Below are 25,987 nucleotides of genomic sequence, written 5' to 3' on the forward strand. Positions count from 1 at the left end.
ACCTTTAAGGGGTTTCTCATACAGAAACTAAGATTGAGGCTGGTGGCTCAAAACCCCTTAAGTTAAGACCTTAAATCTGGGTTAAGGGTTTCTTACAGTTACAAATGTTGCATTTATGAGTTTCTTACACTTAAGGAATCCCTTAAGGTTGGTTAAATGTTTCTGAGGACCAGCTGCTGAGTTCAGGAGTCCTTAAAAGAAATCTCCTGAATGTTTCCTTAAATTTATTACTTCCGGTTTTCTCCTTATGTTGGCCTTACACTTAAGGAATCCCTTAAATTAAGGAAGAAACTAAAAACTCCTAAACTTCACTGATCTAAAGGACTTTTCCCTTAACTAAGGAGCAGCTAAACCTTAAAGTTCTGCTTCACTAAAAAACTGGTCCTGAAGTTTCAGCTTTCGGCTCGTTACTGTAGCACCAGGACCAGGACCTGGACCTGGACCTGGACCAGAACATGGACCAGGACTTGGACCTGGACCTGGACCTGGACCAGGATCTGGACCTGGACCTGGACCTGGACATGGACATGGACCAGGACTTGGACCTGGACCTGGACCAGGATCAGGACATGGATCTGGACCTGGACCAGGACATGGACCAGGATCAGGACATGGACCTGCACATGGACCAGGACTCTGTTGGTCTCTTTATCAGACCTGAACCTGGTTTCTGAACCAGAATCTACAGGTTCTGGTTTCCTCTGAAACTTTGTTTAAGGCTGAAGACCACACCAGTTTATAAGATCGGTGTCAAGTCGGCGGTTCATCTGGAGGGTCACAGGTTCGATTCCCTGCTCCACCTAACTGAAGCTGACTGTGGCAGCTGCTGATACAAATAAACTGGTTGAGACAGAAAGTCTTTTAATTTCAGAGGAGCTGAATTATCTACAGTGCCTCAGTGATGAGGGACACATGAGGGACTCATGAGGGACACATGAGGGACACATGTGTCTCAGGTTAGCGCCGTGCAGGTGTCCCACCGGCAGACTCACCCCAGGGTGCTGATGAAGCCATTGACGGATCCCTCGGCGTACAGAGACACGATATCCCCGATGTGGAGGAAGCTGGAGGCGGAGTCCGACATCCTGCACCGGGTCCGGGATCCTGCCGAGACCCGGGTCCGAGTCCCGGAGCCACAACCCTCCGAGAGGAAAGCCTAAAGTTCCTACACAGCCGCTGCCGGGTTCTGCATCTGCACAGATCCACCGGGTCCGAGTCCGGGTCTGGGTCCGGGTCCGAGTCTGGGTCTGGCTCCGGGTCCGAGTCCGGGTCTGGGTCCGAGTCCGGATTAAAACCGGCCAGAAACAGCCTATTGGTCCGGACAGACTGAGAGAGAAAGTGTGTGTGTGTGTGTGTGTGTGTGTGTGTGTGAAGTGTGTTTGGAGGTGTGGAGCTGCTCTGATCCCGCCTCCTGTCTGTCAGTGTGTACGGGGGCGTGCGCGTGCGCGCTCACAACGAAGACTCCGGCATGCAAAACCAGGAAGTGAGCTGAAGTGTTGATAAGACTGACAGCTTCAACACACACACACAGACACACAAAGGCGGCAAGCTGAACTGACACTCGTGCCCGTGGAGCACGTGCATGAGACCCCCCCCAACCAAAACAAGTTGACTGACAGAAGTGAATGAATGAAAAGTGTCCGTCAGCTGTCAATCACTTTATCAAAAACTTTATTAACTCCACTTAATAATGACAATAACTGTATCTTATTGATAAACTGGATTGGGGGGGTGAGGGCGGAGACTGAAGCGTTGCTGTGACATCACAAAGTTCCAGAAGTCCTGACGGCTGGTACAGACTGTCATCTTGAACCTGGACCACATGGAGGTCTGCCTTTAGACCGGACCTTCAAAACCAGATGTTCAGAAGAGGAAGTCAGGCCTGGACCTCCACGTTACGTCTTTAAACAGAGACACCTGAACGTCTCACCTGGGTGGGGTCAGTCTTTGACCTCAGAAATCCCTCCACCGTACAGAGATTCTAAAATGTTCCGAGGCGGACAAACCTTTTCTCGCTCTGAGTTGTGTACGTGGTGAGTTTTCGTGTTTTGAATTAAAAAGCCAGTGTCTCCGACGTTGTCACAGTTCTGCAGGTGTCAAAGACGACATGAGGAAGTTTGTGGTTTTCTTTTGTAGAAGCCACGACTCGGGCGAGCATGAGCTGCAGGCTGAGACGGCTTCACAGGGACTTCACATTTCACTGTCACTCATATTCCTGTTTCACACCGGCTCATCACAGGGAATAAAAAACCATATAATTTTAATATTCTGACACTTTCTGAGCTTTTAGTTGAGGATTCTTCTGAACTTTGACCTCAGAAAAGTTTTACATAAAGAACGATCACATTGTGATGCCTTTACTTCGGAGATCAGAGGTCTGCTGGTGTGTGGAGTCATGCTGACTGGACTTCCTGTTTTAGCTGTTAGCGCAGCAGCTATTTCTAAGACCAGTTGTGGTTTGTGACTCACTGAACTCTGTGATCTGGGTCCTCCTCTTTCTCATTCTTCATCTTCTTGTGGTCACTGTAAAGGACACACACAAACACACACAGGGCGGAGGTGGCAGCAGCAGAAAGTTCTGGTCAGCAACCGCTGGACTCGACCATCATCTGCTGGTGGTTTTTGCTTGATGAACTCTGACCTCTGAGGGATTATTTACCAGATATTATGGGAGGAGGAGGTGGAGCATCATCTAAAACATGAACATCATGTTGGATTTCGGACTGAGACCATAAACTCATCAGGCAAACGTTTACTGAGGAGGAGGGACATTTTCCCATAGACTTCAACTCAGTGGAGAAGACCAGGTTGTTGTAATGGGGACAAAGGTCGGCGGCTTCAGTGTGCTGATGTTCAGTATTAGTAGTCTCCTCACTCCACATGCACGGTCCCTTCACACACTTATGTGTGTGTGTGTCGGTTTGTCAGGTGATGGTGGGCGGTCCGAGAGTCTGTGGTCTCCATGGCGATGGACAACACGAGCCAACAACGTGTTGGTTCTCTGGGGAGGCGTAAAACTTCCGCCGCCTTTCTGTGTGTGTTCTTCATGTCTGCTTCTGTCTGTCTCCATCAGACAGTGACCCAGTTCCTGTGGCTGGGGCCCCCTCCAGGAACAAGATCCCCAGACCCCCCAGGGGCCCCAGCAGGCCCCCAGGGGCCCCAAGGCCAACAGCATATCTAAATGATTCCACAGCCCTAAATGACAAATTTGTAATGATGAAGTTCATAATCAGGGGGCCACTCCACTGCTTATAAATTGTATTTTAGTCTTCTTTATTGATTTATTAGCTCAGTAAACATTTTCCTGATGAGTCTACGGCCAACAACAACAACAACAACAACAACAACAACAACAACAACAACAACAACAACCGCCTCCAGCTGCTTCTCTGCTGATTTAAACATTTCCTACTTGTCTTGTTTTAAACCCAGATAATTCACAGAAAAGTTAAATCCTGAAGGCAGAACGTGACACAGTTGTGTCACCTCCTGACGTGATCTGGGCTGATGAGCTGGACTCGACTCGACGGTCTGATTTAGCCGTCTAAACGTGGAGAAGACCTAAAAACAAGACTTTCCATCTGAACCTGAAACCAAGCCACAAATTTCTCTGGAGGTTCGAGACCTGACGAGGTCAGTGAGGAGGAACGAAGCGAGGCGGGAGGGCAAACAAAAATTGGTTCAACATTAAAGGACACGATCAAACAGCAGCTGCGGCTGTCGACCAATCAGAACCTGTTGTTGGTCTAGTTGTGTGTCAAACCTGATCTTCAGAGGTGGTAGCTTCATGCTAAGCTATGCTAATAGGAGTCAAGTGCAGAGCTGCGTTCAGGGTCACTAGTTTACAGGTTTGTTTCCGTCCCTGTTAGAGCTTCAGTAAAGCTTGAGCGGTGTGTGGATTGTGTACGATTGTGTGTTAAATCCCCAACAGTCCCATCAGGTTGTGTGTTCTGGTTGTTGATCTCTGAGGGAGAAGTGTGATGTTTGCTCCAAACCAAACATGACTGTCGGCTCCACAGATTCAGATCGGATTTCGGAAGAATTCACGGTCTGCTGCTTTTTCAGCAACATTTTCCACCAACTTTCTCGCCCATATAAGGTGTGTGTGTGTGTGTGTGTGTGTGTGTGTGTGTGTGTGTGTGTGTGTGTGTGTGTGTGTGTGTGTGCGTGTCCCTTGACCTGTGCTGCCCTCCGTGTCTTTCCACTGCAGAGACTGACAGCCTTATATAGACCTGGAGGAGCAGAGCGGACCCACTGGACTTACCTGGTCGAACATCGGTAACCAGTCTGGAGTTATTTTGGGACTTTTGAAGTCCCCGATAAGCTTTTATTTTTCGGGGGGGGCGTGTGTGACCGGGATATATGTCCGCCATGTCCGCTCACACCGGATGATCCTGGGCTGATCCTGATTCGAGCTAAACACATTAAATCTCAGCGTTTAGGTGGATTAAATTAGGAGTTCGTGTGACTCCTCCTCAGATCCGTCCAGGTGGTTCAGTGTAGGCAGACAGTCTTTCAGACTGAGTCAGCGTCGCTGACGGAGCGTTCAGATCCTTCAGATGGAAAGCTGCGTGTCCCGACAGGCCGGCAGCTGAGTCAGCAGGTTTTCAGTCCGGCTGAAGTCAAACTGAACACAGAAAGGGAGGCGAAGCATTTATGACATTAAAGTTATTACAGTTAATCTCCCAGAGACTCTGAAGAGAAGCCAACGCAGGGAGAAGATAATGGCCATCAGGGGGCGACAGAGAAAGAAGTCAGATGGTCTTGAAGTCTATGGGAAAATGTCCCTCCTTCTCTCTTGATTTATTAGATCTAACTCAGTCAGGATGGAGCCCAGATCAGGTTCGATCCACCTTCTCCTCCAAATCTGGTTTCTGCTGAGATGGCTGACGGTGAGTTGTAGGACTCTGGGAGTGTGTGTGTGTGTGTGGCAGGACCACTGTGCCACACACACACACTCCCAGTGAAGCATGTTTTTTGTTTCTGTGTTTTCGTAAGTGATCTGTTTGTTCTTGCTCTCTTGTAGGTGATTTGTCCTTCTGGGCCACCGTAGGAACTCAAATGAGTCTGTAGCGATTGAGCTCCTCGATCAATAATGCATTATTATTTAGATGACATCAAATTTAACATTGACAATATCAGTCCAGAGATGTGACACCTCACCTCAAGGCCCTGGTGCATCATGGGAGAACATCCGATGATCTGTCGAACACACAGAGTTGTGAGTCAGTTGTTTGCACACACTGATGTTGTGACCTTCGTCAATCCTGCAGATTAGGGTTTTTTTTTTTGTGTTGAAATAAAATTCTATTAGCTGTGCTCTCTTGGCCTTGACCTTTGACCTTTGAGTTGGTAGTTAAAGTGGGAGGGGCTGAGCTGGTGAACCAGTTTGACTAACAAAGAACAACATCTCCCTCTAGTGGCGGAAAGAGGAAACAGGTTCAGCTCAGTGCACTAACTTTATTAAACACTAACACTAAACATTTTATGAAATATTCATTTGACTTATCACTTTATTAATATCTCTAATCTGTCACTGCATCTCTTTCCTGCAGAGCTTTGATTTAAAGCTTGTTTGATAAAAATGTTTTGTCGCTTCCAGGATCAGTTGGCTTCAGGCTGAATCTCTTCAGTGCAGTTTGACTTTATCTGTCTGATGCATGATGGGAAATGGAGTAATGTGGTCCATATTTAAGAAACTATTGGAGATCTTTTAAAGAAACACTGAATGTGTGAGCTGTAGAACTCCACTGCTGGCCAAATGTGGATTCATCCGCGGTTGAAAGTAGTCCCCGACAAACAAACGTTTGTCCCAGTTTGTTCATCCATGAAGACTCCAGCTCACAACGTCCAGGACAGAAAGGATTTGCTGACGTCTTGGTCCAGCTCCCTCAGCTCAGCTTCAGAGGTCTGGAGGAGTCCAGACACAGTGTTCGATAAGTGGTCATAATGTTGTGGCTCTAGAGTGGCTGAGAGACGTGCTGATAAAAAACTGATCCTTTGACACTTTCATTCTTTAAGTCAGTCACTGAGATCACAGTTCAAGCTGCCAAATCTGTTCTCACGCTGCAAAAATGTTCTCACACTGCTTCACACAAACACACACACACTCAGAAAGGCAGCATCATCAGTATTCAAGTCAAGTTTTCTCAGTGGACTCAGCTGCTTCAGTTCCCAGTAAAACCACCACCAGGGGGCAGCAGACCTGTGTGTGTGTGTGTGTGTGTGTGTGTGAGAGAGAGAACCAAAAACAGCAAAAGAAAGTATGCATGCATGATGGTGCAGACAAATGTGTGTGTGCCAGCCTTGTTTGTATACTTGTGTTTGTGGGTCTGTCAGTGTGTGTGTGTCCTGACAAAGGCTCCATGCAGCCTCACTGAGGGCTGAGACCTCCACAGCTCCAGGACTCCCAGTCTCTCTGCTGCCGGCAGCCCAGACGCAGCAGCTCTGATCGGACATCATCTCCTCGTCGTCCTCCTGGAGCTCCAGACTGATGGATTACTGACGGACAGGAAAAATCAAGTTGAGGTTTGAAGAGGGAACGTTTGGATGGATCTGAGTTTAAAGAGAAAAGTCTGAGCTTCATCCTCTCTGGACTACAAATCTCTATTTAAACACACGACGACAACAAGACTCGATCAAACCTTTTCTGGAATTGTTGACTTAAACGATTAAAATTGTGTGTTCAGCTTTTTCTGGGATTTTGGAACAAATTCAGCATCTTTTCTGGATTTATATCGGAGTGCAGCAGGAAGTCTTTCTCGGCACAGAAACCTGAACATTTGTGGTTTGAACCTGAGAGGAATCATGAGTCCGTCTGTCGCTCTGCTGTTGTTTCTGCCGCTGCTGTTCACAGATGCAAAGAGCGTGGCCAAACCTGATGAGGCCTCCTCTCACCTTTGGACCGCCGAGCAGCCAATGGGTCAGGACGACGCCTACGCCCCTGAGATGCTGGACCTGGACGTGAATGAGCCTCAGCCTCGTTTGGCCCGTGGTGCTGAGGAGGAGGAGCAACAGTCCACCTTCAGCCACTCCTTCGAAAACGATTCAGTGACGCTGCCTCAGGCCACCGAGTTCAACAATATGACCGGGGCGGCGGCAGCTGGCGACCATGATGATCTCTATGGCAACACATCCAATCATACCCACGTCAGCCCGGGACTCTTCAACCCGTTCTACCCGCTGGTGGAGAGCTCGTACGTGGCCTACGCCATCCTGTTCCTGGCTGGCCTGGTGCTGGCGGTGGGCGTGGTGGGAAACATGGCCGTGATGTGCATCGTCTGGAACAACTACTACATGAGGTCCGCCTGGAACTACCTGCTCGCCAGCATGGCATTCTGGGACTTCTTGGTCCTGGTGCTCTGCCTCCCTGTGGTGGTCTTAAACCAGCTCTCCCATAGGCGGATTCTGGGTGACATCACCTGCCGCATGGTGCCTTATATGGAGGTGGGTGGGGCTTAAGTTCAGGTGGACAGGAGTCATAAATATTGATTGAATTTTTTCTTTTTCAGTGGTTTGTGCCACCTCGTGACGCGTTCGGGGTCAAGGTTAACACTTTCACTCACTGCGAACAAATCTGGTTTCTGATATGATGGCTCGCAGGTTTAAATACTTGAGGGTGCTTATGTGACCTGAAGGTGGCACTATCCTCTGTCTGGAGGAAAGGTCAGGAGGTCATCAAGAGCCCATTCAGGTTTGCAGAGTCTCTGAAGACCTTTATGTGAGAGCACGGGTACAATATTAACAATATTTGCACCACGAAAACCAAAAATATTCAGGACTTTGGGATCCAGAGCAGGATCAGGATCAGGAAAACCTCCGACTAACACAGGTATATCTGGATCAGAACACATTAATAGATAGTCCAGACCGCTTCTGGAAGACTTCCTGCTGTTAATGTCTGCACAGACCGCCCTTCAGAATAAAAGCTACAGATGAGCGTTTACATTTAAAATACAACTCAAACAGAATAATCACTTCCGATAAAACAGTCAGTGCACGTCATTTAAAAGTTCCTGCTGATTTTTCCTTTAACTGACTCGAACTGTCCAGTTACCATGACGACCTGTTACCAAGTCCACAGGAATGTGCTGCTGCTTCTTTCGTTTTTTGACAGCAACAAATTTGGGGTGAAAATGTTTTTGTACAATCAGTAACCCCGTCGGTGGCAGCCGTACTGCAGGTCAAGTCAACACTGACGAGGATAAACTTTCCTTTCAGAGGCAGAACCAGAACCAGGACTGAGGTGGTCCTGAGCTCTGAGATCAGCTGATGTCAGGCATACGTGGACTTGGTGTCCTGTCTTTGTACTAAATTCTGGTCCTGAACAAATCCAGGTGGCAGTTAACGGAGGGGGATTTGGGTTTTAGTTTGTTCAAGTTGCAGAGAAAGTTACTCAATCTGAATAAACTCCTGCTGACGATTTCTTTGGCCTGAGCGCCTTCATCTGAAACTCGTCTGAAACTCGACACCAACGAAGCGGCTTCATCGTTTTCCACTGAAAGGGCTTGTTTGTTTTTTTGTCTGTTCTGTACGATCAAATACAAGCAGCTTTAAACACGTTTAATAAAACAAGCGACGACGACAGACTCAGACGATGTTTAAGAAGATGCCTGAAATCATAAAGCAACTTTTTAGACTGACTCCCAACATCCAGTGTTTCTGATGCATATCTGGTAATAACCCATAAATCTACCGTGGGCCCAAACAAGCGCTCTGATGAAATCTTCACCCCTCCTCTCCACAGGTCGTGTCCATGGGCATCACCTCCTTCACCCTGTGTGTTCTGGGAATCGACCGTTTCCACGCCGCCACCTCCTCGTCCCAGACGAAGGCTCGCCGTGTGGAGCGCTGCCGCTCGGTGCTGCTGCGGCTGCTGCTGGTCTGGCTCGCCGCTCTGCTGCTGTCCAGCCCCGAGATCTTCCTGTGGCAGCTGAGCCAGGCCGTGTCCCCGTCCACCGGCCGGCTGGTGGACTCCTGCACCATCAGCCCGTCCTCCCCCCTCACCCTCTACCTGCCCGACTCCCTCCACTCCCTCCTGCTCAGGTATCACCAGGTGAGTCTCTGCGCGGGCCCTCTAACGGCCTTCAGCTCTGAAGATCTGAGAAAGAGGCCTGTGACGGTTTTGAGGATTTAACTTGTGACCTTCAGTCTGCTTGTAGCTCAACATCTGACGGTTTGTTACGAACGAATGATCCCGAACAAGCTTATCAGACTTATTCAGCCCTCAGTGGACTTCAGCAGCAACCTGTTATGGTGTTAGAGTGTTTCATCTCAGCCTCAATTTACTTGAAGTGTAGATGAGGTTTCCTAAAATGTCTGTCATGAGTGAGATTTCTTTAAACTCATCAGCGTGACAGACACAACAGAAACCTTTCTGAGGTCCCGGTCCACATCACTTTTTCTCGTCTGTTTCAGGGGCGGATGTGGTGGTGCTTCGGATGCTACTTCTGCCTCCCCGTCCTCTTCACCGTCCTCTGCCAGCTGGCCACCCGCAACGTCAACAGCGACTACAGCTCTGCCCAGAAGCAGCGTAACCACGACGACCGCTCCGCCAACCAGAAGCTCCAGCAGCACCAGGAGGTGGAGCGGCAGCTGAACTGCACGCTGTTAGCGTTGGCCGTGGTGTACGGCATCTGCGCTCTGCCCGAACACGTCTGCAACATCACGCTGGCCTACACGCACATCACCATCTCTGAGGACACGGCTGCCATGCTGGCTCTGTTGCATCACTTCCTGTTGTTCTTCAAGTCGTCAGTGACACCGGTGCTGCTGCTCTGCCTCTGTAAGGTAGGTCCACGAAGAGGTCCACGAAGAGGACCGATAAAAGGTGACCGAACTCATCAGGGAGCAGTGAAAGTGTTCACACACTGAGCTGCTGCTCTTTACTGAAGACCTGGCTTTGGTCCAGACGTGGTTCTGGTACAGGTTCAGACCTGGCTCTGGTCCAGATGTGGTTCAGGCTCAGACCTGGCTCTGGCTCACACCTGGCTCTGGCTCAGATCTGGTTCAGGCTCAGACGTGGTTCTGGTTCAGGCTCAGACCTGGCTCTGGTCCAGACGTGGTTCTGGTTCAGGCTCAGACCTGGTTCAGGCTCAGACCTGGCTCTGGTCCAGATGTGGTTCTGGCTCAGACCTGGCTCTGGTCCAGACGTGGTTCTGGTTCAGGCTCAGACCTGGTTCAGGCTCACACCTGGCTCTGGTCCAGATGTGGTTCTGGTTCAGGCTCAGACCTGGCTCTGGTCCAGACGTGGTACAGGTTCAGACCTGGCTCTGGTCCAGACGTGGTTCTGGTTCAGGCTCAGACCTGGTTCAGGCTCACACCCGGCTCTGGTCCAGACGTGGTTCTGGTACAGGTTCAGACCTGGCTCTGGTCCAGACGTGGTACAGGTTCAGACCTGGCTCTGGTCCAGACGTGGTTCTGGTTCAGGCTCAGACCTGGTTCAGGCTCACACCCGGCTCTGGTCCAGACGTGGTTCTGGTACAGGTTCAGACCTGGCTCTGGTCCAGATGTGGTTCTGGCTCAGACCTGGCTCTGGTCCAGACGTGGTTCTGGTTCTGGCTCTGGCTCTGGTGTTATTGAGTCCTGAGGCCGTGTTGCTGTGTTTCTGTGTTTCAGGCTATCGGTCAGGCCTTCATGGACTGCTGCTGCTGCTGCTGTCAGGAGTGTCAGCCAAACACGACTCAGGGCTCGCCAGGCTCCGCCCAGGTCAAGCTGAAGGCGGCCAATGAGACATCCATCTTGTTCGACAAGGCTAAAGACACGTCTGCCATCTTGTCCATCTCCAGCTAGAGCCATAAGTCATCATTTCTGTCTGTTATTATTTCATGTTCCGTCTTCTCTGTCTGGTTTTTTCTTTCTCTTCTCTTGCTCTTCCAGAACACAACAATCACGTCTTTGTCTCTTTGTGTCCTCTCGTTCAGTTTGTATGATATTCCTCTATGGACACCGCCCCCCCCGATCCCCCCGACCCCCCCTCCAGCTCCCTCTCTGCAGGAAATGAGATTTAATCTGTAGCGACGTTAGAGAAGTTGCTGTACTTGCACAAATGGCTGCTGTAAAAGCAGGAGCCTGTTTCTGGACTCTCCCAGCGGACTCTTCCCTCCAGCTTCCTGCCGTGACGGTCGACCACGATGGAAAAACAACAGGAGACTCTGGCTACACTCGGGTGACGGGAAGCGGACGTTTGAATGTGTTTTGTTGAGATGCAGCAGTTGATGTTGGTGCTGCTGGATTCAGGGGTGGACTTTATTTAGAGCTGGGAATCGAATCCAGGAAACAAATCAAATAACTGAACGGTGTTTCCAAACAAAACTGCAATTAGTCTGAATTTATTAAATTGGGCATTGTTTAAAAGTGAACACAAACACTGTCAAATCTGAATTATATTTGCTTTATTGGCATGAATGTTGAAGTCACACTGACGCTGAAGCTGTTGGACGCGTCCTCCGCGCTGCCCGGTCCAAATTGAATGTCTCCTGGAGACAAAGGAGTTAAACCTCAGTGTGTGAAGTTACGCAGTCCAGTAGCTGCAGACCTCAGAATAAAATACCGTTGACACCCAGCAGCTGCGGTGTGACTCCGTCCCATCTGCCTCTAAAGCAACTTTGGCTTCGAGAAACGTTCCCAGAAGTGTCAGAACTGGATCCCTCTGTGATCCCAGACAGGAATGTGAGGACTGCAGGATGCTGTTTTTAGGAATTCTCTCTTTGGATCTCTGGTTCTTTTTGAAGACGAAGGCGGTGGTGATGTGAGCGGGGCAGAGCATTTGAACAGGACTCGAACCACCTCCCTGATGAGGTGGTCACTTTGTACAGGAAATTAAGCTGTGTAGGAAGTCCAGTATTAATTTGTCTTTCACCGTCAAACTCAAAACAACTAGAACAAACGAAGAAACAGAAGATGTGAATGTAGGATGTTTTATTTTTAGATGTTTGACTAATTCCACCTTTGTACGAAGGGTAGTCTTTTTTTTATGTCACATGGACTTCTATGCTTTTGCGATGTTCAGCGTCACGGTGATACATTTACGGTCGACTGGGCCTTCGGTGGCTCCTCAGATCTGGAACACAGCTGGTACAGACAGTTTTACACTTGGAGCTGCTGTAACGCAGAAACTGTGCAGATGTAACGTGTGTCGGGATCTGCAGCTGCGAGCTCTCAACAAAACCGAGAGGTGTTTCGTACACATGCGAACAAATCTTTAACACCAGATCATCCAGATGATCTGAGCTGATCTAATCCGGTTCAAAGTTCACAGAGCAAAAGCAAAGGTGAACCACGTAAGGAGTGGCCCCGCAAGTTCAGCATGACAGGTTGAAGTGTGAACAATAACAGGTTCAGTAAAGTTCGGTAAACTGGCGGCACAGATATCATCAGTACAAAAGAAACGACGGGGCATCGTGGTTCTCACATAGCAGAAAATAATTCTTTCCATGTTAGCTTCAACTAACAGACATTTTATCGCTAATTTTAACGCAAAATGGAAATGACATGAAGGAAGCATCAGTGCCTGGACCTGCTGAGACGTTGTGTCCCGATTCAGGCATGTCCACGAAGGGAGCTGCTGTAGATCAGGAAGATGGTTCCTGCTAAAAGTCCACAACACGCTCGTTTGGTTTGAGCGCCACCAAGAGTTTACAAAGCAGCTGCTGGTGGACGTCCTTCGAATCGGGACACACTTCAGTGACTGTAGTTGAAACTTTTGTAATAAAGCAGATGTGGACCTGTAATGCGCAGCAGGTGGTGATGGTGTCGTCGAGTCCAGACCTCCACGTGCACTTTGGTCCTCTCTCCTCAGTAACCGGACGACAAACAGAAGTCACACTAACAGCTCAGGCCGCCGCTGCTGTGTTTGAGTTTACTGTAAATGTGAACAAAGTTGACATTAAGAACCTGGTTACACTGTTGTGATGTGTTAATAAAGGGACAGTCCACACAAAACGAACTGAGTGTTGTGTCTCTGCAGGTTGTTTTTGTGTTGAGGAAGCCATTAGCCAACCGATCAGATGTAGAGTTGGTAATTTATAAATAAATATGTCATTTAAATTCAGTCGTCTGGAAAACTTAATCAAACTGCGTGTGGAGTTGAACCTGTTTTCTATCTCATGACCATCAGGGGGCGACTTCACTGCAATACATTTAGAGGAAAATGGTCCATAAAGCAGGGGATGGATTAGGACCTGGTTACCATGGAAACGGTGACCTGACACCCGGTAAATGAGATAGAAGCAATTCTAATGACATAATTATTAATAAAAACCTCTGTTCAGTATCACTGAAGAAAACTGAAGTCTGAAGGAGCCTAAAACCTTTTTGACTGGATTTCTATGCAGACGACTCACATTTATTTAATGAGAATCAAGTGAACTCTCCTGCTGTGTCCATCTGGGAGGAGACCTCAGGACGGATCCAGAACCGGCTGGAGGGATTACAGATTCCCAGGAGGAACTGAGAAGTGCAGAAGTCTCTGCTTCCCTGACGGCCGGAGAACTAGTTAGTTATGAGAGAGACCCGATCAAAGTTCTGTCTTCATGGAGATCTTGGCCAGTTAGCGTTGAAGAACACGAGAAAACATGAAGAATCATGGAGGAGTTCACAAAGTGAAGCTTTGTGTGATTGGTCAGCATGGAAGTTTTACAGGAGTCTGTTTCCTCCTGCTGCTTGAAGCCGGAACATTTTACAGGAGCTGCATCATCGAAAGGGGAGTTTAATGCAGCAGATAAACTGAACTGACCGAAGAAGGAAACAGCTTTCAATCTGTGATTCATGAGTTTCACTCCAACGTGGATCTGAGGAGACCAGCAGGGACCAGGAGCTGCTGCGCTGCATATCAATGACCTCACTACTGTCCCGTCGCCACGGGAGACCAGCCCAAATTCATGTGTGAGAAAGAACACACACACTCTGTTAATTTAGATACTCTCAAACTCTTTTCTGATCAATGAGCGTCTTTCCTCCTCGTCTCTCCCTGGTTGCCCCGACAACCCAAGAGAGGGATTTACAAATTTAAAGACTGTCTGTCTCTCTGTCTGTCTGCCTGTCTTCCCGACAGACAGAGAGAGAGAGAGAGAGAGACGGACAGAAAGAGAGAGAGAGAGAGACGGACAGAAAGAGAGAGAAAGAGAGAGAGAGAGACGGACAGAAAGAGAGAGAGAGCGAGAGAGAGAGAGACAGAAAGAGAGAGAGAGAGAGAGAGCGACAGAGAGAGAGACAGAAAGAGAGAGAGACGGACAGAAAGAGAGAAAGAGCGAGAGAGAGAGAGACAATAAGAGAGAGAGAGAGAGAGAGCGACAGAGAGAGAGACAGAAAGAGAGAGAGACGGACAGAAAGAGAGAAAGAGCGAGAGAGAGAGAGACAGAAAGAGAGAGAGACGGACAGAAAGAGAGAAAGAGCGAGAGAGAGAGAGACGGACAGAAAGAGAGAGACAGAGAGAGAGAGAGACGGACAGAAAGAGAGAGACAGAGAGAGAGAGAGACGGACAGAAAGAGAGAGACAGAGAGAGAGAGAGAGACGGACAGTCAGAGAGACAGAAGGTCAGAAGGAACAGGAAGGAGTCAAACTCATTTCTATCTTTCCATCTTGTGATGGATGAAGGTCCATCGTCTTCTTCCCTGCTCCATGAAACTGACCCAGACAGGACAACAGCTAGGCATTGTGGGATTGTTGGCTGAGCGTTCCTGTGAAGGGACGGGAACTTTTAAAATGTGCAGACTAGGTTCAGTAGTTCGTGGCCTAAGTTTTCTCCATCCTGATTTCCTCCTGAGCCTACTGCGGAGTCATGTGACCTGAGTCTGATTGCTGATTGGAGCTTCTGGTTCCTCAGTCCGCTGCTTCTCCACACTTTTCAGCCATGACCCGGATCGCCCCCCGGGCCAATTATGCTTCCTGTTCTGAGCCGGACTCAGAGCCACCTGCTAATGAAAGCACATCAATGATCATTTAACCAAACTCTGGATGAGATGGGACATTTTCAGATGTGATTCCATACATCAGGTCTGAGGTGAAGTTAGATTTGTTCAAAGTGAAGTGGGGAGCTGGAGGAACAGAGTGATGTTGTTCTCATTAGTAGTGATGAGAGTTCGCCGCGCTGATACAAACTACTGAACAGACCGCCTCTGTTCACTAATGAAGCCCCACACACACACGACTAGACCTTCATTGGTCATGGGACAATGTCTCTGGGACAGACTGGATGGGAACCAAGTGCAGGCTGCGATTACGTAACAACAGGAAGGTCACAGGTTCGAGTCCCACGCCTGTCTTTAAGGTTCCACACAAAGACGTCCACTTCTCACTGGATTCTGTCTCTCTGGGAGTTTGGGATGTGTGTTTCCAAGAGCGTCTCTGAGCCTGAGAAGTGAGGCCCAAGCTGAAGAGCCGAAACTGAGATTTTTCTACTGACCATTGGGAGACGCCTGTGTTGAGGTCTATGGGAAAATGTCCCTCCTCCTCCCTGATGAGTTTATGGTCTCTGTCTGAAATACAACATGATGTTCATTTAGAGGGAAAGGGGAGGGGTTAGGGGGCGGGGCTACTGTGTGACTGACAGACTGAACCACCCAATCAGGATAAAGTACAGAGCCGGTCAGATCCACCAAATGTGGTCATCTCATATTACTCTCCTGAAATTGAAATTTCTGCCCGGCTCACCATCAAACCAACTCACTGTCCCAACAACACACCAGACAACGCTCAGACTCATCTCAGTCCACGTCTTCCAGCTGATGCTCATCTACAGTTTTGTTTAAATAGAACGAAGACACAAGTCTGGACTGACCTGACCTGCAGAGTTCCGCAGCATCCTGTCGTTGATTTCTTTGTGACTGTTTGTGAAACTCTCACTGAGCGTGTGAATTCACTGATATGAAGCACTGCTTGTCTGTAAGTGTGCGTGTTTGTGTGTGTGTGTGTGTAACTCGGCCTTTTCATCAGAAGGGTGAAGCTGAGTGAATGAAGAGCAACAAGTGTGTATTTGTGAGTGTGTGTGTCTCCAAGCACAAGCTCAATGAACACAAACTAATCTGACCTGAATGTCTCTCACTCACACACACACAGAATGAAAACCAGAAACACAATGTTGGTTTTGTTCTGTGGGAAAACTGATGAGGGAAGGACTGAGGAGGAGGAGAGGGGGGTGCTGTTGTCATGACAACGAGCACGGGGTCCTGATGGAGAGCTAGGTTGAGTCTCATTGGGAACACACACACACACACAGTGGTGGGACCACCTTGAACTGCAGACAGGAAACACTGAGGCCTGCTTCTTTGTTGACTGCTATAAAAGTAGTTCTGTGTGTGCGCACACGAGCACACACACACACACAACTTGTTGACGAGCAGCACAGAGAGAAAGGGGGCGAGAGGAGGCGGCTGTGATGGAGGAAGAGTGAGGATGATGAAGTTGCGATCACGTCATGACCTTCTTGCTGCTATTTCTGTGCAGCCAATTTTGAGACAAGCTCCTTCAAAATAAAGGCCTGAGCCACGAGAGAGAAGCCACACAATGTCCATACATCACTCATATGGTTCATCCTCCGGGGAATCTGATCACAGAGGAACAGACACACCAGAGATCACACCGGGGGAGCCGAAGAAACCTATGAAACATCTTGGCTACATCAGAAGGGAACGGACGCAGAGGAAGGAGGCCGTAGGTGCTAAATTCATCCACTCAGGTGAGCCGACAACAGATATCTTTGACCTGATCGACACCGAGCAGAAGCTTTGGACTCAAATTACAAGGGATGCATATAAAATAACTAGTTTGGAGGAGAAGGTTGATCTGACTGGCTCTGTACTTTATCCTCATTGGGTGGTCCAGTCTGTCAGTCACACGGTAGCCCCGCCCCCCTTACACTTCCCCTTCCCCACCAAATGGAGCATCATTTAAAAAAATGAACATCATGTTGACCATAAAGTCATCAGGGAGGAGGGGGGACATTTTCCCATAGATGGCCATTCTTGTGTCTGTCCACCTTCAGAGCCTTCAGCCATGATCTGATGATGATGGTCATAAAGCAGCTGAACTGCTGAGCTCAGCAGGAAACAAATGAGTCTGAATCTGATCCAACACACACCGAGCTGAGCCGCGACTACTCGTTACAACAGAGACACGCAACACACAAACAGTGTTAAAGGGATGACAGCGAGTCAGCTAAAGAAGTCTGTGCTGCCCCCTGCTGCTTCAGCAGAGACGCTGCAGATCTGAACTGCAGCACCACACTGGCCGAGAATACTGATCTCTGATTGGCTGACAGGAATAAACGATTGACTGCAACACACAAGAGCCAATCAGCTGTAAAAAAAAAACAAAACAAAAAACTCTACTCAGACTCAGAAAACAAGAAATGACTAAAAATACTGAATGTTTCCTTATTTTCCTGAAGCAGAAGAACCAAAGAAAAGCTGAACACATTCTGATGTAGAGGCGTGACCTTTGATGTCACCATCAAAGATGGAGGATGAGAACCGACAGATCTCCGTCAAAGTCGGACTGATCCAGATCGAATCACAAAATAAAAAGCGTCTCTTGTTGTTTCTTCATAGTATTTTTATTAGTATCATACACAAGCATGTTTCTATTAAAACACATATCAACTGAATCCAATGATAACGTACAAACAGGTTCAAACTGACAGGCCATCGTCACCGTGTTCATCCCGCATGTACAAACCAGGATCAGGACCAAAACCAGAACCACTGAGTGTCGGATGAATTTGGGTAAAGATGTAAATTAAAAAGTTGCTGCTGTTAAAGCTCAACACTGTAGAAGAAGAAAAAAAAAACATCAGCAAGTTTTTGATTCAGCCATTTTTTAAGGTCTCATTTTAAAATAATTTACTACAAATTTAAAGTTTAAATATCAATTTAATGTCCAAACTCGCATCATTGTGGCGCCACTTGGCGGACTAATTTCGAAGGCTCCTTCGTTTGTGGCCTTTGTTTACTTAGCGACAAAGGATCCATCAGGCACAGACACAACCTATCCCAAGATGCAATGTGCATTAACAGCTCAGACAGCTGACGATACAACTGTGAAACAACACTCATGGACCAGGAAGGTTTGGCTTTTGCGACCTTTCCGGGCAGCTAAATTGGGACAGAGTTTACATTTGCAGAGATTGGAGACTCCACGAAAACGCCTGAAAGCCCCAAGTAAGTGGACCTTGAGTTGAGACGGTTGTGTCAAACCGAGCTTGAGAACCGGCTGAATCTTTTTAAAAACCAAAGTCAAATCAATGAGATTATCGTTTATCAATGCACATTTCACATTCAGACTGCTGGTACGGATGGTCAGTGAAACTAAAGGTCAAAGGTCAGCATTGGTTGTCATTGTACCCAATATACTGCTGATTCTGCTGTAAATTTCCAGTTTGTGTCTTTTAAAGACGACTGAAGCACACAGGACAAACTGAACTCCTGTCGTCACATCGTTCAGTTTCAGTTCGTACATGCAGGATCACAAGTTACCAGATTTTTTTTCCCATTTAAACATTTAAAAAAAAAAAAAAGGGGGGGGGGGGGGGTCAAACTTTACAAAACAATGACCGTAGTCCAGTGTATTCACACCATCCCCGTCCAAACACAGTTAGAGCACAATATCAATACTTCTGCTTTATTGCACCGCTTCAAGTACATATCCCTTTGAGCACTTCCACTTCTCTGTATGTTAATACGAAGAATGATCCACTGGATTAAGGCTATTTCATTATAAAGTTGCACCAAAATAACGAGTCACTTCATCAGGTCCCACAGATATACAATCCCTGCCCTCGGCATGCAAACATAAGAGACCGGAGTCTACAAGACCAGACCTGCAGGAGGATTTCAAGGTCCCTGTCTGGCCCGAGAAACAAGGAGAGAAAATACGGACACCACCGAGAGGTGAGACAGAAACGTTCTGTTTTGTAAACCGGGTGCTCGTCCGGTCACAGAAGAAAAGTGCTCGAAGACAGATTTCACTCATCAAGTCTCAGACCTCTTCGTTTTTCAGCTGACATGTCCGGACAAGATTTCAGCACGCTGGAAAATAGTTTGTTTCAAAGATACTGTACTTGTTTTTTAGGTCTAGACCAACAATTTGAAACATGCCATTCCCTAAAACCATTCTCTGCTGGGTTTTATCAAACTAAGACAAAATGGACCTTTGAAATCCCCTTCACAATCCGATCTGTCTGATGGCATCAATAACTAATAACTGTGCTGGCTGATCAGCAGATCAATAAATTTCAAGTGGTCCAGAACAACAACAACAACTACTACTACTACTACTACTACTACTCTTGGCCAGTTCAGGAAACAGCAAAACCTGAAACCTGAAGGGGCCGGAGGCCGAAGGAGATTCAGTTCTAACCTGTTAGAGTTTAATAAGACAAAGTGACGGGATACAACCGGCTGGCACGAGTTGTGCTTTTTGTTGGCATTTTATCTGGAAAGTTCTGAGCTCCTTAAGATAGACGGTCCTGGGAGTTAATAAAAAGTAAGCACACAAGCCAACAACTGTTTACTCTCCCTGATTACAGGCGTCAGGACTCTAAAGGCCGGTCCCATGTTTGGAGAGCTAACTGGTAGTTCAGCTTCTTAAAGTTGGGAATTTCATCTCAGTAGTTTTCTGGGAGTTCAAAGCTGCATGATTAAGATTTCAAAAGGTTTAGGAATTGTTGTTTGATTGATCTCAGTAAACTTTAGCTCGGTCAAACTCAGGTTCTTCTTAAAAAAAAAAAAAAAAAGCAGAAACATTTGGGATCATTTGGATCATTCTTGGATAAATCTGGACTTTGGACGCAGACTGTTAGAGAAGCCCGACGGCGTAAAGCAGGTGAGTTTGTGCTCACAGAACTAATCTCCCAATTAAACTCCTGACAGTTTGACCACTTCGTCAAAACAACCTCAGAACAACACACAGGCCACATTTCCCACTTCCTGTTTGTTCTGCTGCCTGATTGGCTGCTGTCAGGACCAGGATGTGTCAGAACGTGAGCTCAAGCTTTAAAAAGCCAGAGCAGATGAATGAATATAAATATGAAGAGAAGAGCACAAAGATGTAAACTTAAAGCCAAAAGTGATCTCTGTACAAAACCATGTGCTAACGTACTGAGTCTCAGAAATCCGTTTCCTCGGAAAACTCTAAAGTGGAGATTTATCATTTGAATTGCTCAAATTGCATAAATTAAATTTGACCACTTTCAAATTCAAACTTACTCCAAAAAAAAAAAAAAAAAAAAAAAAAGCAATTTTCTGTGAAAGTATCATAAGACAATAATGAAACTAATGTGAAAGATATTGTCACTGAAGCAGCATAAACTTAATTTAATTACTTGCATGTTAATTATGTTTGTTTTGTTTTTCCTTCTTTATTTTTTTTATTAAAATAACATAACTAATTTGAAAATAACCTCAAAAAAAAAAAAAAAAGGTATTTACATAGAAGTATGATTGGAAATTCGGGTTTTACTGAAATGCAAATTTAAATTTTTACCTTTCACAACAAGTTTTCCTGCTAATTTCATTTTCTTAATCCTCAATACAGTAGGATTATTTTCAAATGATCACAAATTTGAGTTCAGTCATACATTGTACTTAAAATGCTGAATTAACAAATCTTTAATTCAGCACTGACAGCCACTAACGTCCGTATTATTTAACAGGAAGTGTTGTTTGGGTTTAAAAACACTCTTGCTGTCACACCCTGAAATTTCATGAAAGAGAAAAATAAATGGATGAAAACATAAAATAAAATCAATACAAATAAAATTAAATGCATGTTGAACAACTCACGTATAACTAGTTATATGATGTGATCATGTGACACCCCTGGTCCAATCAGCAGACACCTCAGAGCCGAAAACACTGAACTGTGACTTATGAAGTCAACAAACAGCAATAAAAAAAATGACGATATAAAACAAATGAGAAATAAAAAGCTTATTACAATAAAACAATGTTTCTCCTTCTCTGGGTTAAAGTACCACTTCCTTAAATCTGGACAGACCAAGTTATGTCACAATAAGAAGATTATTAACATTATTCTCATTATTAATATCTTACAAAACCAAAATCAACAGTGCAATAAAAAGGTTTTTATCCCTCGCTCAGCAGGAGAGAGAGAAAGAGAGAGGGAGAGCAGAGTGGGGTCAGAGGAGAGAGAGAGAAGGTAACATCCAAAATAAGAAAAGGAAGGAAGGAGAGAGAGAGAGTAAAGAGGAGGACAAGCAGTTTACAACAGACGAGGAGGAGGAGGGGCTTCTCAGGATTATATAAATGTGAAATAATGGATGGCGAGATGATGGAGGTAGAGCGGGAGAAATGGGAGGGATGAAAACCAACAGGGCAGAGGGGGGAGGAAACGACAATGTAAGGAGGATCATGGGAAAATCTGAGGGAGAAAAAAAACAGATCCACAAACCAGGCTCCGGCCAACCTGATGGGTCACAATGATGAAATATGGCTCAGCGTGTCCCCACGCTGACAGTTTAAAGTGAGTGATAAAAGTCAACATGGCCGTCAGGTGGCTGCTCGGGCCACAGCGGAGGCTGCTGTGTGGATCTGTTCAGATGCACTGACACCGCTCGATGGCGCTGAGTGTTAGCGGTTTTGGCTTTTACCCGTCTAGGTCCGTCTCTGAGATCATCTGCTGTCAACCGAGCACATAACTGGGATTTAGTTTGTGCTGCTCAGTGTTGAAGAATTTCATTTTTTTAAGACCAACGCATGGACTAAATAAATTCCTCCGGCGTAGAAGCTGTGAATGACCAGCAGAAAAACGTACGCCAGCCCTCAGTTCCCTGATACGACCTCGGGTCACGTCCTGCTAATGGAGCTTCTGCTGTTCGCTGTGAATTCTCCGTGGAAAAAGCTTGTGGGCTGGTGCAGAGGAGACTGAACTGAAACAGAAGCGGCATTAATGCTTCCCTGGAATCTGGAGCTCAACACTGTGACGGTCGTGGAGCTTCAGAGGTTTCTCCCACTTTGTTCTTGATGCTGAAACAGCAGCTGTGGTCCAAACACATCTGCAGGATGTGGGGGCACCAGATTTTCATCAGACACACAGTCCGTACAGCACAACCGCTATAAATCTATGAGCTCTGCTCTGACACCCACACCACAACCTTCACAGTCCTGGATTCATTCCAGAGAGGCAACAGGAAATTCTTCAACCCTGACGTGAGCTGATGGTGGACTCAGACCATCAGGAGGTTTTACTTTGGTTTCTCACATGTCTACAGTTTGATACTTCACTCAATAAACACCCAGAGATACCAATGCACCGTGATGTGATGGGGGAAGGAGTGGGGGGTGGGGGGGGGGGTGGGGTGGGTTATTAATGCTTTTATACGTATGAAGGAGACAGAGAGAGGGGAGGTGTAGTTTTTGGAGGTGGGGGGGGGGGTCAAAGAGAAGATGTGTTAGGGTGGGTGGGTGTGGCCTGTTCAGTCAGGGGGCGTGTCTTTTCTCAGGAACTCCTCTTAGTCCTGGAGTGTTGGATCAACCATTGGAGAGTGATGTCTGCAGAGAGAGAGGTGACGTCAGTACAGAGAGAGAGAGAGAGAGAGAGAGAGAGAGGATATCAGGGAGGTGTGTGTGTCGTACCGATGTTGTCTTTCTCCTTGCAGGAGATGGAGTAGCAGCAGATCTCTCTGTCCTGGATGGCCGACAGGTTCCTGAGTAAAAACACAAACATATCAGTTCCTCACTGAAGCAACACAACGATGACCTTTAACACTAGGCGGCAGCAGCAGCATCAAGTTAACGGAGCTGAATCTCTGCTGCAGATTCAGTTGTTCAGGAAATAACTTACATCCTCTCTATGAGCTCCTTCTCGTCCAGAGCTCCTGGTAGGTCCCTCTTATTGCCCAGAACCAAAACCTGAAGACACACAGACAGAAAACACATCACCGTGCTGCTGAAGATCACATGGTTCAGTCAGTCCATCCTGACTCAGGCTGGTCATGCAGGTTGGGGTTCAGTCGGGGTTTATTGCTGGACTTGACTATGGTAGATGTGGTTTGATCTGGACTGGTTCTTACAGGGATCCCCTGCAGCTGCGGTTTGTCCAGCAGGTTGTGGAGTTCGTTCTTGGAGGCTTCGATCTTCTCTGGGTCTGCTGCATCCACCATGTAACTAAAACAGGAAGAGACAAACGAGCATTAAACTTTAAGCCATCAACGTTACATCGATTATTAAAACTGTCCTGGGCTGATGTTTTGCGTTTTTGTTTTGAAATCGACTGTTCCATCATTTTAAACGTGTCTTGTCTTCTACTGTTTTTGGTTGAAACTCGTCTTTTCTTCGACTGAAGCTGACGTCAGTATTCATCTCTCTCTCGTGGTTTGTGCAGCAAAACAACTTTTCTCTTCGTTAGATAATTCTGACCCGTTTGTCCTGCAGCCTTCCTGCCCCATCGCACCAGGACAACTTGGCTGACACGACACAGCTACACGACACAGGACCTGAGGACACTTCTCATTTTTAAAGCCGAGGATTTGGTTTAGATAAAGATTCAAACGGAATCATCCAGATTTATTTATTAAAGTCTGCTGCAGAATGTGTCAGTCTGAGGAGAAGGATCAGGGTCAATGAAGGAAACTTCCGTGACTGTCCTTCGTGTCTCTCACTCTATTAACTCTGTCTCTCGGGGTCATGGAAACCAGAACTCACACAATGGCGCTGACTCCTCGACAGTAACGCTCCCACATGCTCCTGAAACGAGGCTGACCGCCGATATCCCACAACTGCAGGCACACACACAGAGAGAGAGAGAGAGAGAGAGAGAGAGAGAGAGAGAGAGAGAGAGAGAGAGAGAGAGAGAGAGAGACTGTCACTGTTGTTACACTCCATTAATGAATAAATGTGTATTTGTTTATTTTACTTTAAAGCATCATGAGAGATGGTTAGCAGTAGTAGTAGTAAATATGTTAATTTATACCCCTTTTTCCTTTATTTGTCTTTCATTTACATTATTTGTTAATTTTATTAATTCACGTAGAAATTTAGACATAAAAAAAAAAACAAAACAGGTTTTTAAGGAAACTCAGAAAAGCCTTGACATTAAAATATTTAACTCTTAAAGAAAAACACTTAGGTCAAGCAGGTACTGAACTACCAACCTTGATGGTGACGTTGCCCTTAGTGATCTTCCTCATGTTGAATCCGACTGTAGGAATCATGTCTTCACTGAACTGCCCGGACTGAAACACAAACACACACACAATATTTATTAAAGGTGTGTGTGGATTGTCACATGACACTGCTCAGAGCTCAGATATCTTCATCTGGCTCCTCACGCCCTGCTGCAGGGGTTCCCAAAGTGAGGTCGATGAGGGGGAGTCACTGGGGATCCTCACCAAGAAGAAAATTTATTATTTTTCATTATATTTCCATTTATGACCGACGCAATGTCGGGATGTGGGATTATAAAAAGCTCCTGCACCAAAGAATCTCATCAGACCATGCGGTCTAATTTCAACGAGGCCCAGAGGATGAATTTAAGGATCTGGGTGAGTCCACCTGCTGCCTCCATGTTTCCATTCATCATCTTTCACCTTCAGTTCTCCAATAAAGAGACATTAAATGACCCTCTGGAGCTTTTACACCAGATTCACTTACACATTTAAACTGAAGAGCCAAACTTTGGCTGAGACACTCAAACATCTCAGACATTTAAGGCACCCCTCTCAATCATGAAAGGTTTATTTCAGGGTAGCTAACCTTGAACACATCCTAAATTGCTTTTACTATCCCCATTTTTTAAAGAAAAAATACATTTCGTGTATGAAGGTTTAAAAAAAAAAGGCTTTTATTGTAGCATTTTAAAAACACACAAACTCTGATAAATCTCTGCGCTTGAAGGTGAATCTGTGTTAGTGGGTCACCCAAATAGTTTAATATCTGCAGGGGCAGCAGAAGGAGGGGGGGTAATCAGCTGATGATGACCCACAGGGAGTGACTGTGACCGGGGAGGGAAGGTCACTGAGGGGAGGGATCGGGGTCCTCTCGGGCTGGATTTGGACTTTATCAGATATATTTCTGCTGAGCGTGGCACCGGGGACAGGCGGCCTTCAGAGCAGATTAAAACATCTCCTCTGCCGGCGGAGGGTCGGACCATCCAGCGGTGCAGATGTGGAGGCTGAGCGGATTTAAATGACCCCGTTCCGCCCAGACAGAGGCGCCTGTTCCCGGTCATAAAAACAAACCTGGACTCGGTCTGTACGGCCCGGCAGGGAAGTCAGTGAATATTGTTAGGATGAAGGATCAGATCAGATCACCCTGACCAGGTGACCATGTTGCTGGAATCCAGCATCGACAGCTAGCTGACCTCACCACCGCAGGATAACAATGGACGGAGCCAGATGCTAGCTGTCAGCTGACGTTAGCGCACCCGTTGGCGGGGAGAGCATCCCCGGACTTACCGCTATCACGTTGACGAAGGTGGTTTTCCCGGAGTACTGCAGCCCCACCAGGGTCAGCTCCATCTCCTCCTTCCAGAAAAGCGCCTTGAACCAGTCCAACAGCTTGTTAATTAGCGCTATCATCTTTTATCGCCTGACAGCTAATGCTAATGCTAATGCTAACTGCCGCTCCTGCTGCTGCTGTTACGGCTAGGTGGCTAATGCTAGCGAGCTCGCTGGCTAACGCCCCGGCGAACCCTCTTACTGAGACGCTGACAGCCGCTGAAGGGAGCCCGGACGGCGGCGGGACAGGCGGACGACACCGGCCGACTGTGTACGGACCCAGGAGGAGGTTTAATAAGTCGGTTTTTCGGGCTCCGGTCCCCGCTCGGTGTTTTCCGTGATGTTTGCTAGCGACGCCTTTTCCCTCACAACCAAGATTTATGGACCGTCACCACATCCGGCCCAGCCCTTCAAAATAAACCTCCAACGAACTGTCACTTCCTGAAACGTTCGGGAAAATAAAAGCTTAAGCGGAAGTGGATATAATGACGTGTGATAAAAACAAAGATGGCCGCCGGCTGACGTCTCCTCCTGCTG

At 47.0% G+C, this 25,987-nt stretch overlaps 3 protein-coding genes across 3 annotated transcripts in view; 1 reads left to right on the top strand and 2 right to left on the bottom strand.

Moving 5' to 3' along the window:
- Window positions 1-1,084, bottom strand: part of itpr3 (inositol 1,4,5-trisphosphate receptor, type 3) — a 33,379-nt gene extending 32,295 nt beyond the window's left edge. Inside the window, exon 1 of the mRNA XM_029505780.1 lies at window positions 993-1,084. Within this exon, the coding sequence (XP_029361640.1) occupies window positions 993-1,084 (92 nt within the window). The remainder of the gene's footprint in view (window positions 1-992) is intronic.
- A 5,428-nt stretch (window positions 1,085-6,512) lies between these two features.
- Window positions 6,513-10,968, top strand: gpr37l1b (G protein-coupled receptor 37 like 1b). The gene is made up of 4 exons (XM_029505789.1): window positions 6,513-7,446; window positions 8,747-9,055; window positions 9,418-9,789; window positions 10,618-10,968. Exons 1-4 carry the CDS (start codon window positions 6,808-6,810, stop codon window positions 10,789-10,791), a joined length of 1,494 nt encoding a protein of 497 aa, XP_029361649.1. The 5' UTR covers window positions 6,513-6,807; the 3' UTR covers window positions 10,792-10,968.
- A 9,464-nt stretch (window positions 10,969-20,432) lies between these two features.
- LOC115045869 (ADP-ribosylation factor-like protein 8A) lies at window positions 20,433-25,837 on the bottom strand. The gene is made up of 7 exons (XM_029505808.1): window positions 25,409-25,837; window positions 24,107-24,187; window positions 23,658-23,731; window positions 23,027-23,120; window positions 22,798-22,865; window positions 22,590-22,660; window positions 20,433-22,505 (listed from the first exon to the last, which is right to left on the bottom strand). Exons 1-7 carry the CDS (start codon window positions 25,529-25,531, stop codon window positions 22,453-22,455), a joined length of 564 nt encoding a protein of 187 aa, XP_029361668.1. The 5' UTR covers window positions 25,532-25,837; the 3' UTR covers window positions 20,433-22,452.
- Window positions 25,838-25,987: the final 150 nt, after the last annotated feature.

This window comes from Echeneis naucrates, chromosome 7, assembly GCF_900963305.1.
Source record: "Echeneis naucrates chromosome 7, fEcheNa1.1, whole genome shotgun sequence".
In the NCBI taxonomy this organism is placed as follows: domain Eukaryota; kingdom Metazoa; phylum Chordata; class Actinopteri; order Carangiformes; family Echeneidae; genus Echeneis; species Echeneis naucrates.

Bases quoted from the DNA above. Each gene is read 5' to 3' on its own strand.
- gpr37l1b (XM_029505789.1), top strand. From the start codon at position 6,808: ATGAGTCCGTCTGTCGCTCTGCTGTTGTTTCTGCCGCTGCTGTTCACA. The intron at 7,447-8,746 runs GTGGGTGGGGCT...TCCTCTCCACAG, and splicing joins GCATGGTGCCTTATATGGAG to GTCGTGTCCATGGGCATCAC. The intron at 9,790-10,617 runs GTAGGTCCACGA...TCTGTGTTTCAG, and splicing joins TGCTGCTCTGCCTCTGTAAG to GCTATCGGTCAGGCCTTCAT.
- LOC115045869 (XM_029505808.1), bottom strand. From the start codon at position 25,531: ATGATAGCGCTAATTAACAAGCTGTTGGACTGGTTCAAGGCGCTTTTC. The intron at 23,121-23,657 runs GTGAGTTCTGGT...TTCCTGTTTTAG, and splicing joins CGAGGAGTCAGCGCCATTGT to TTACATGGTGGATGCAGCAG. The intron at 22,506-22,589 runs GTACGACACACA...CTCTCTCTGCAG, and splicing joins CAAGGAGAAAGACAACATCG to ACATCACTCTCCAATGGTTG.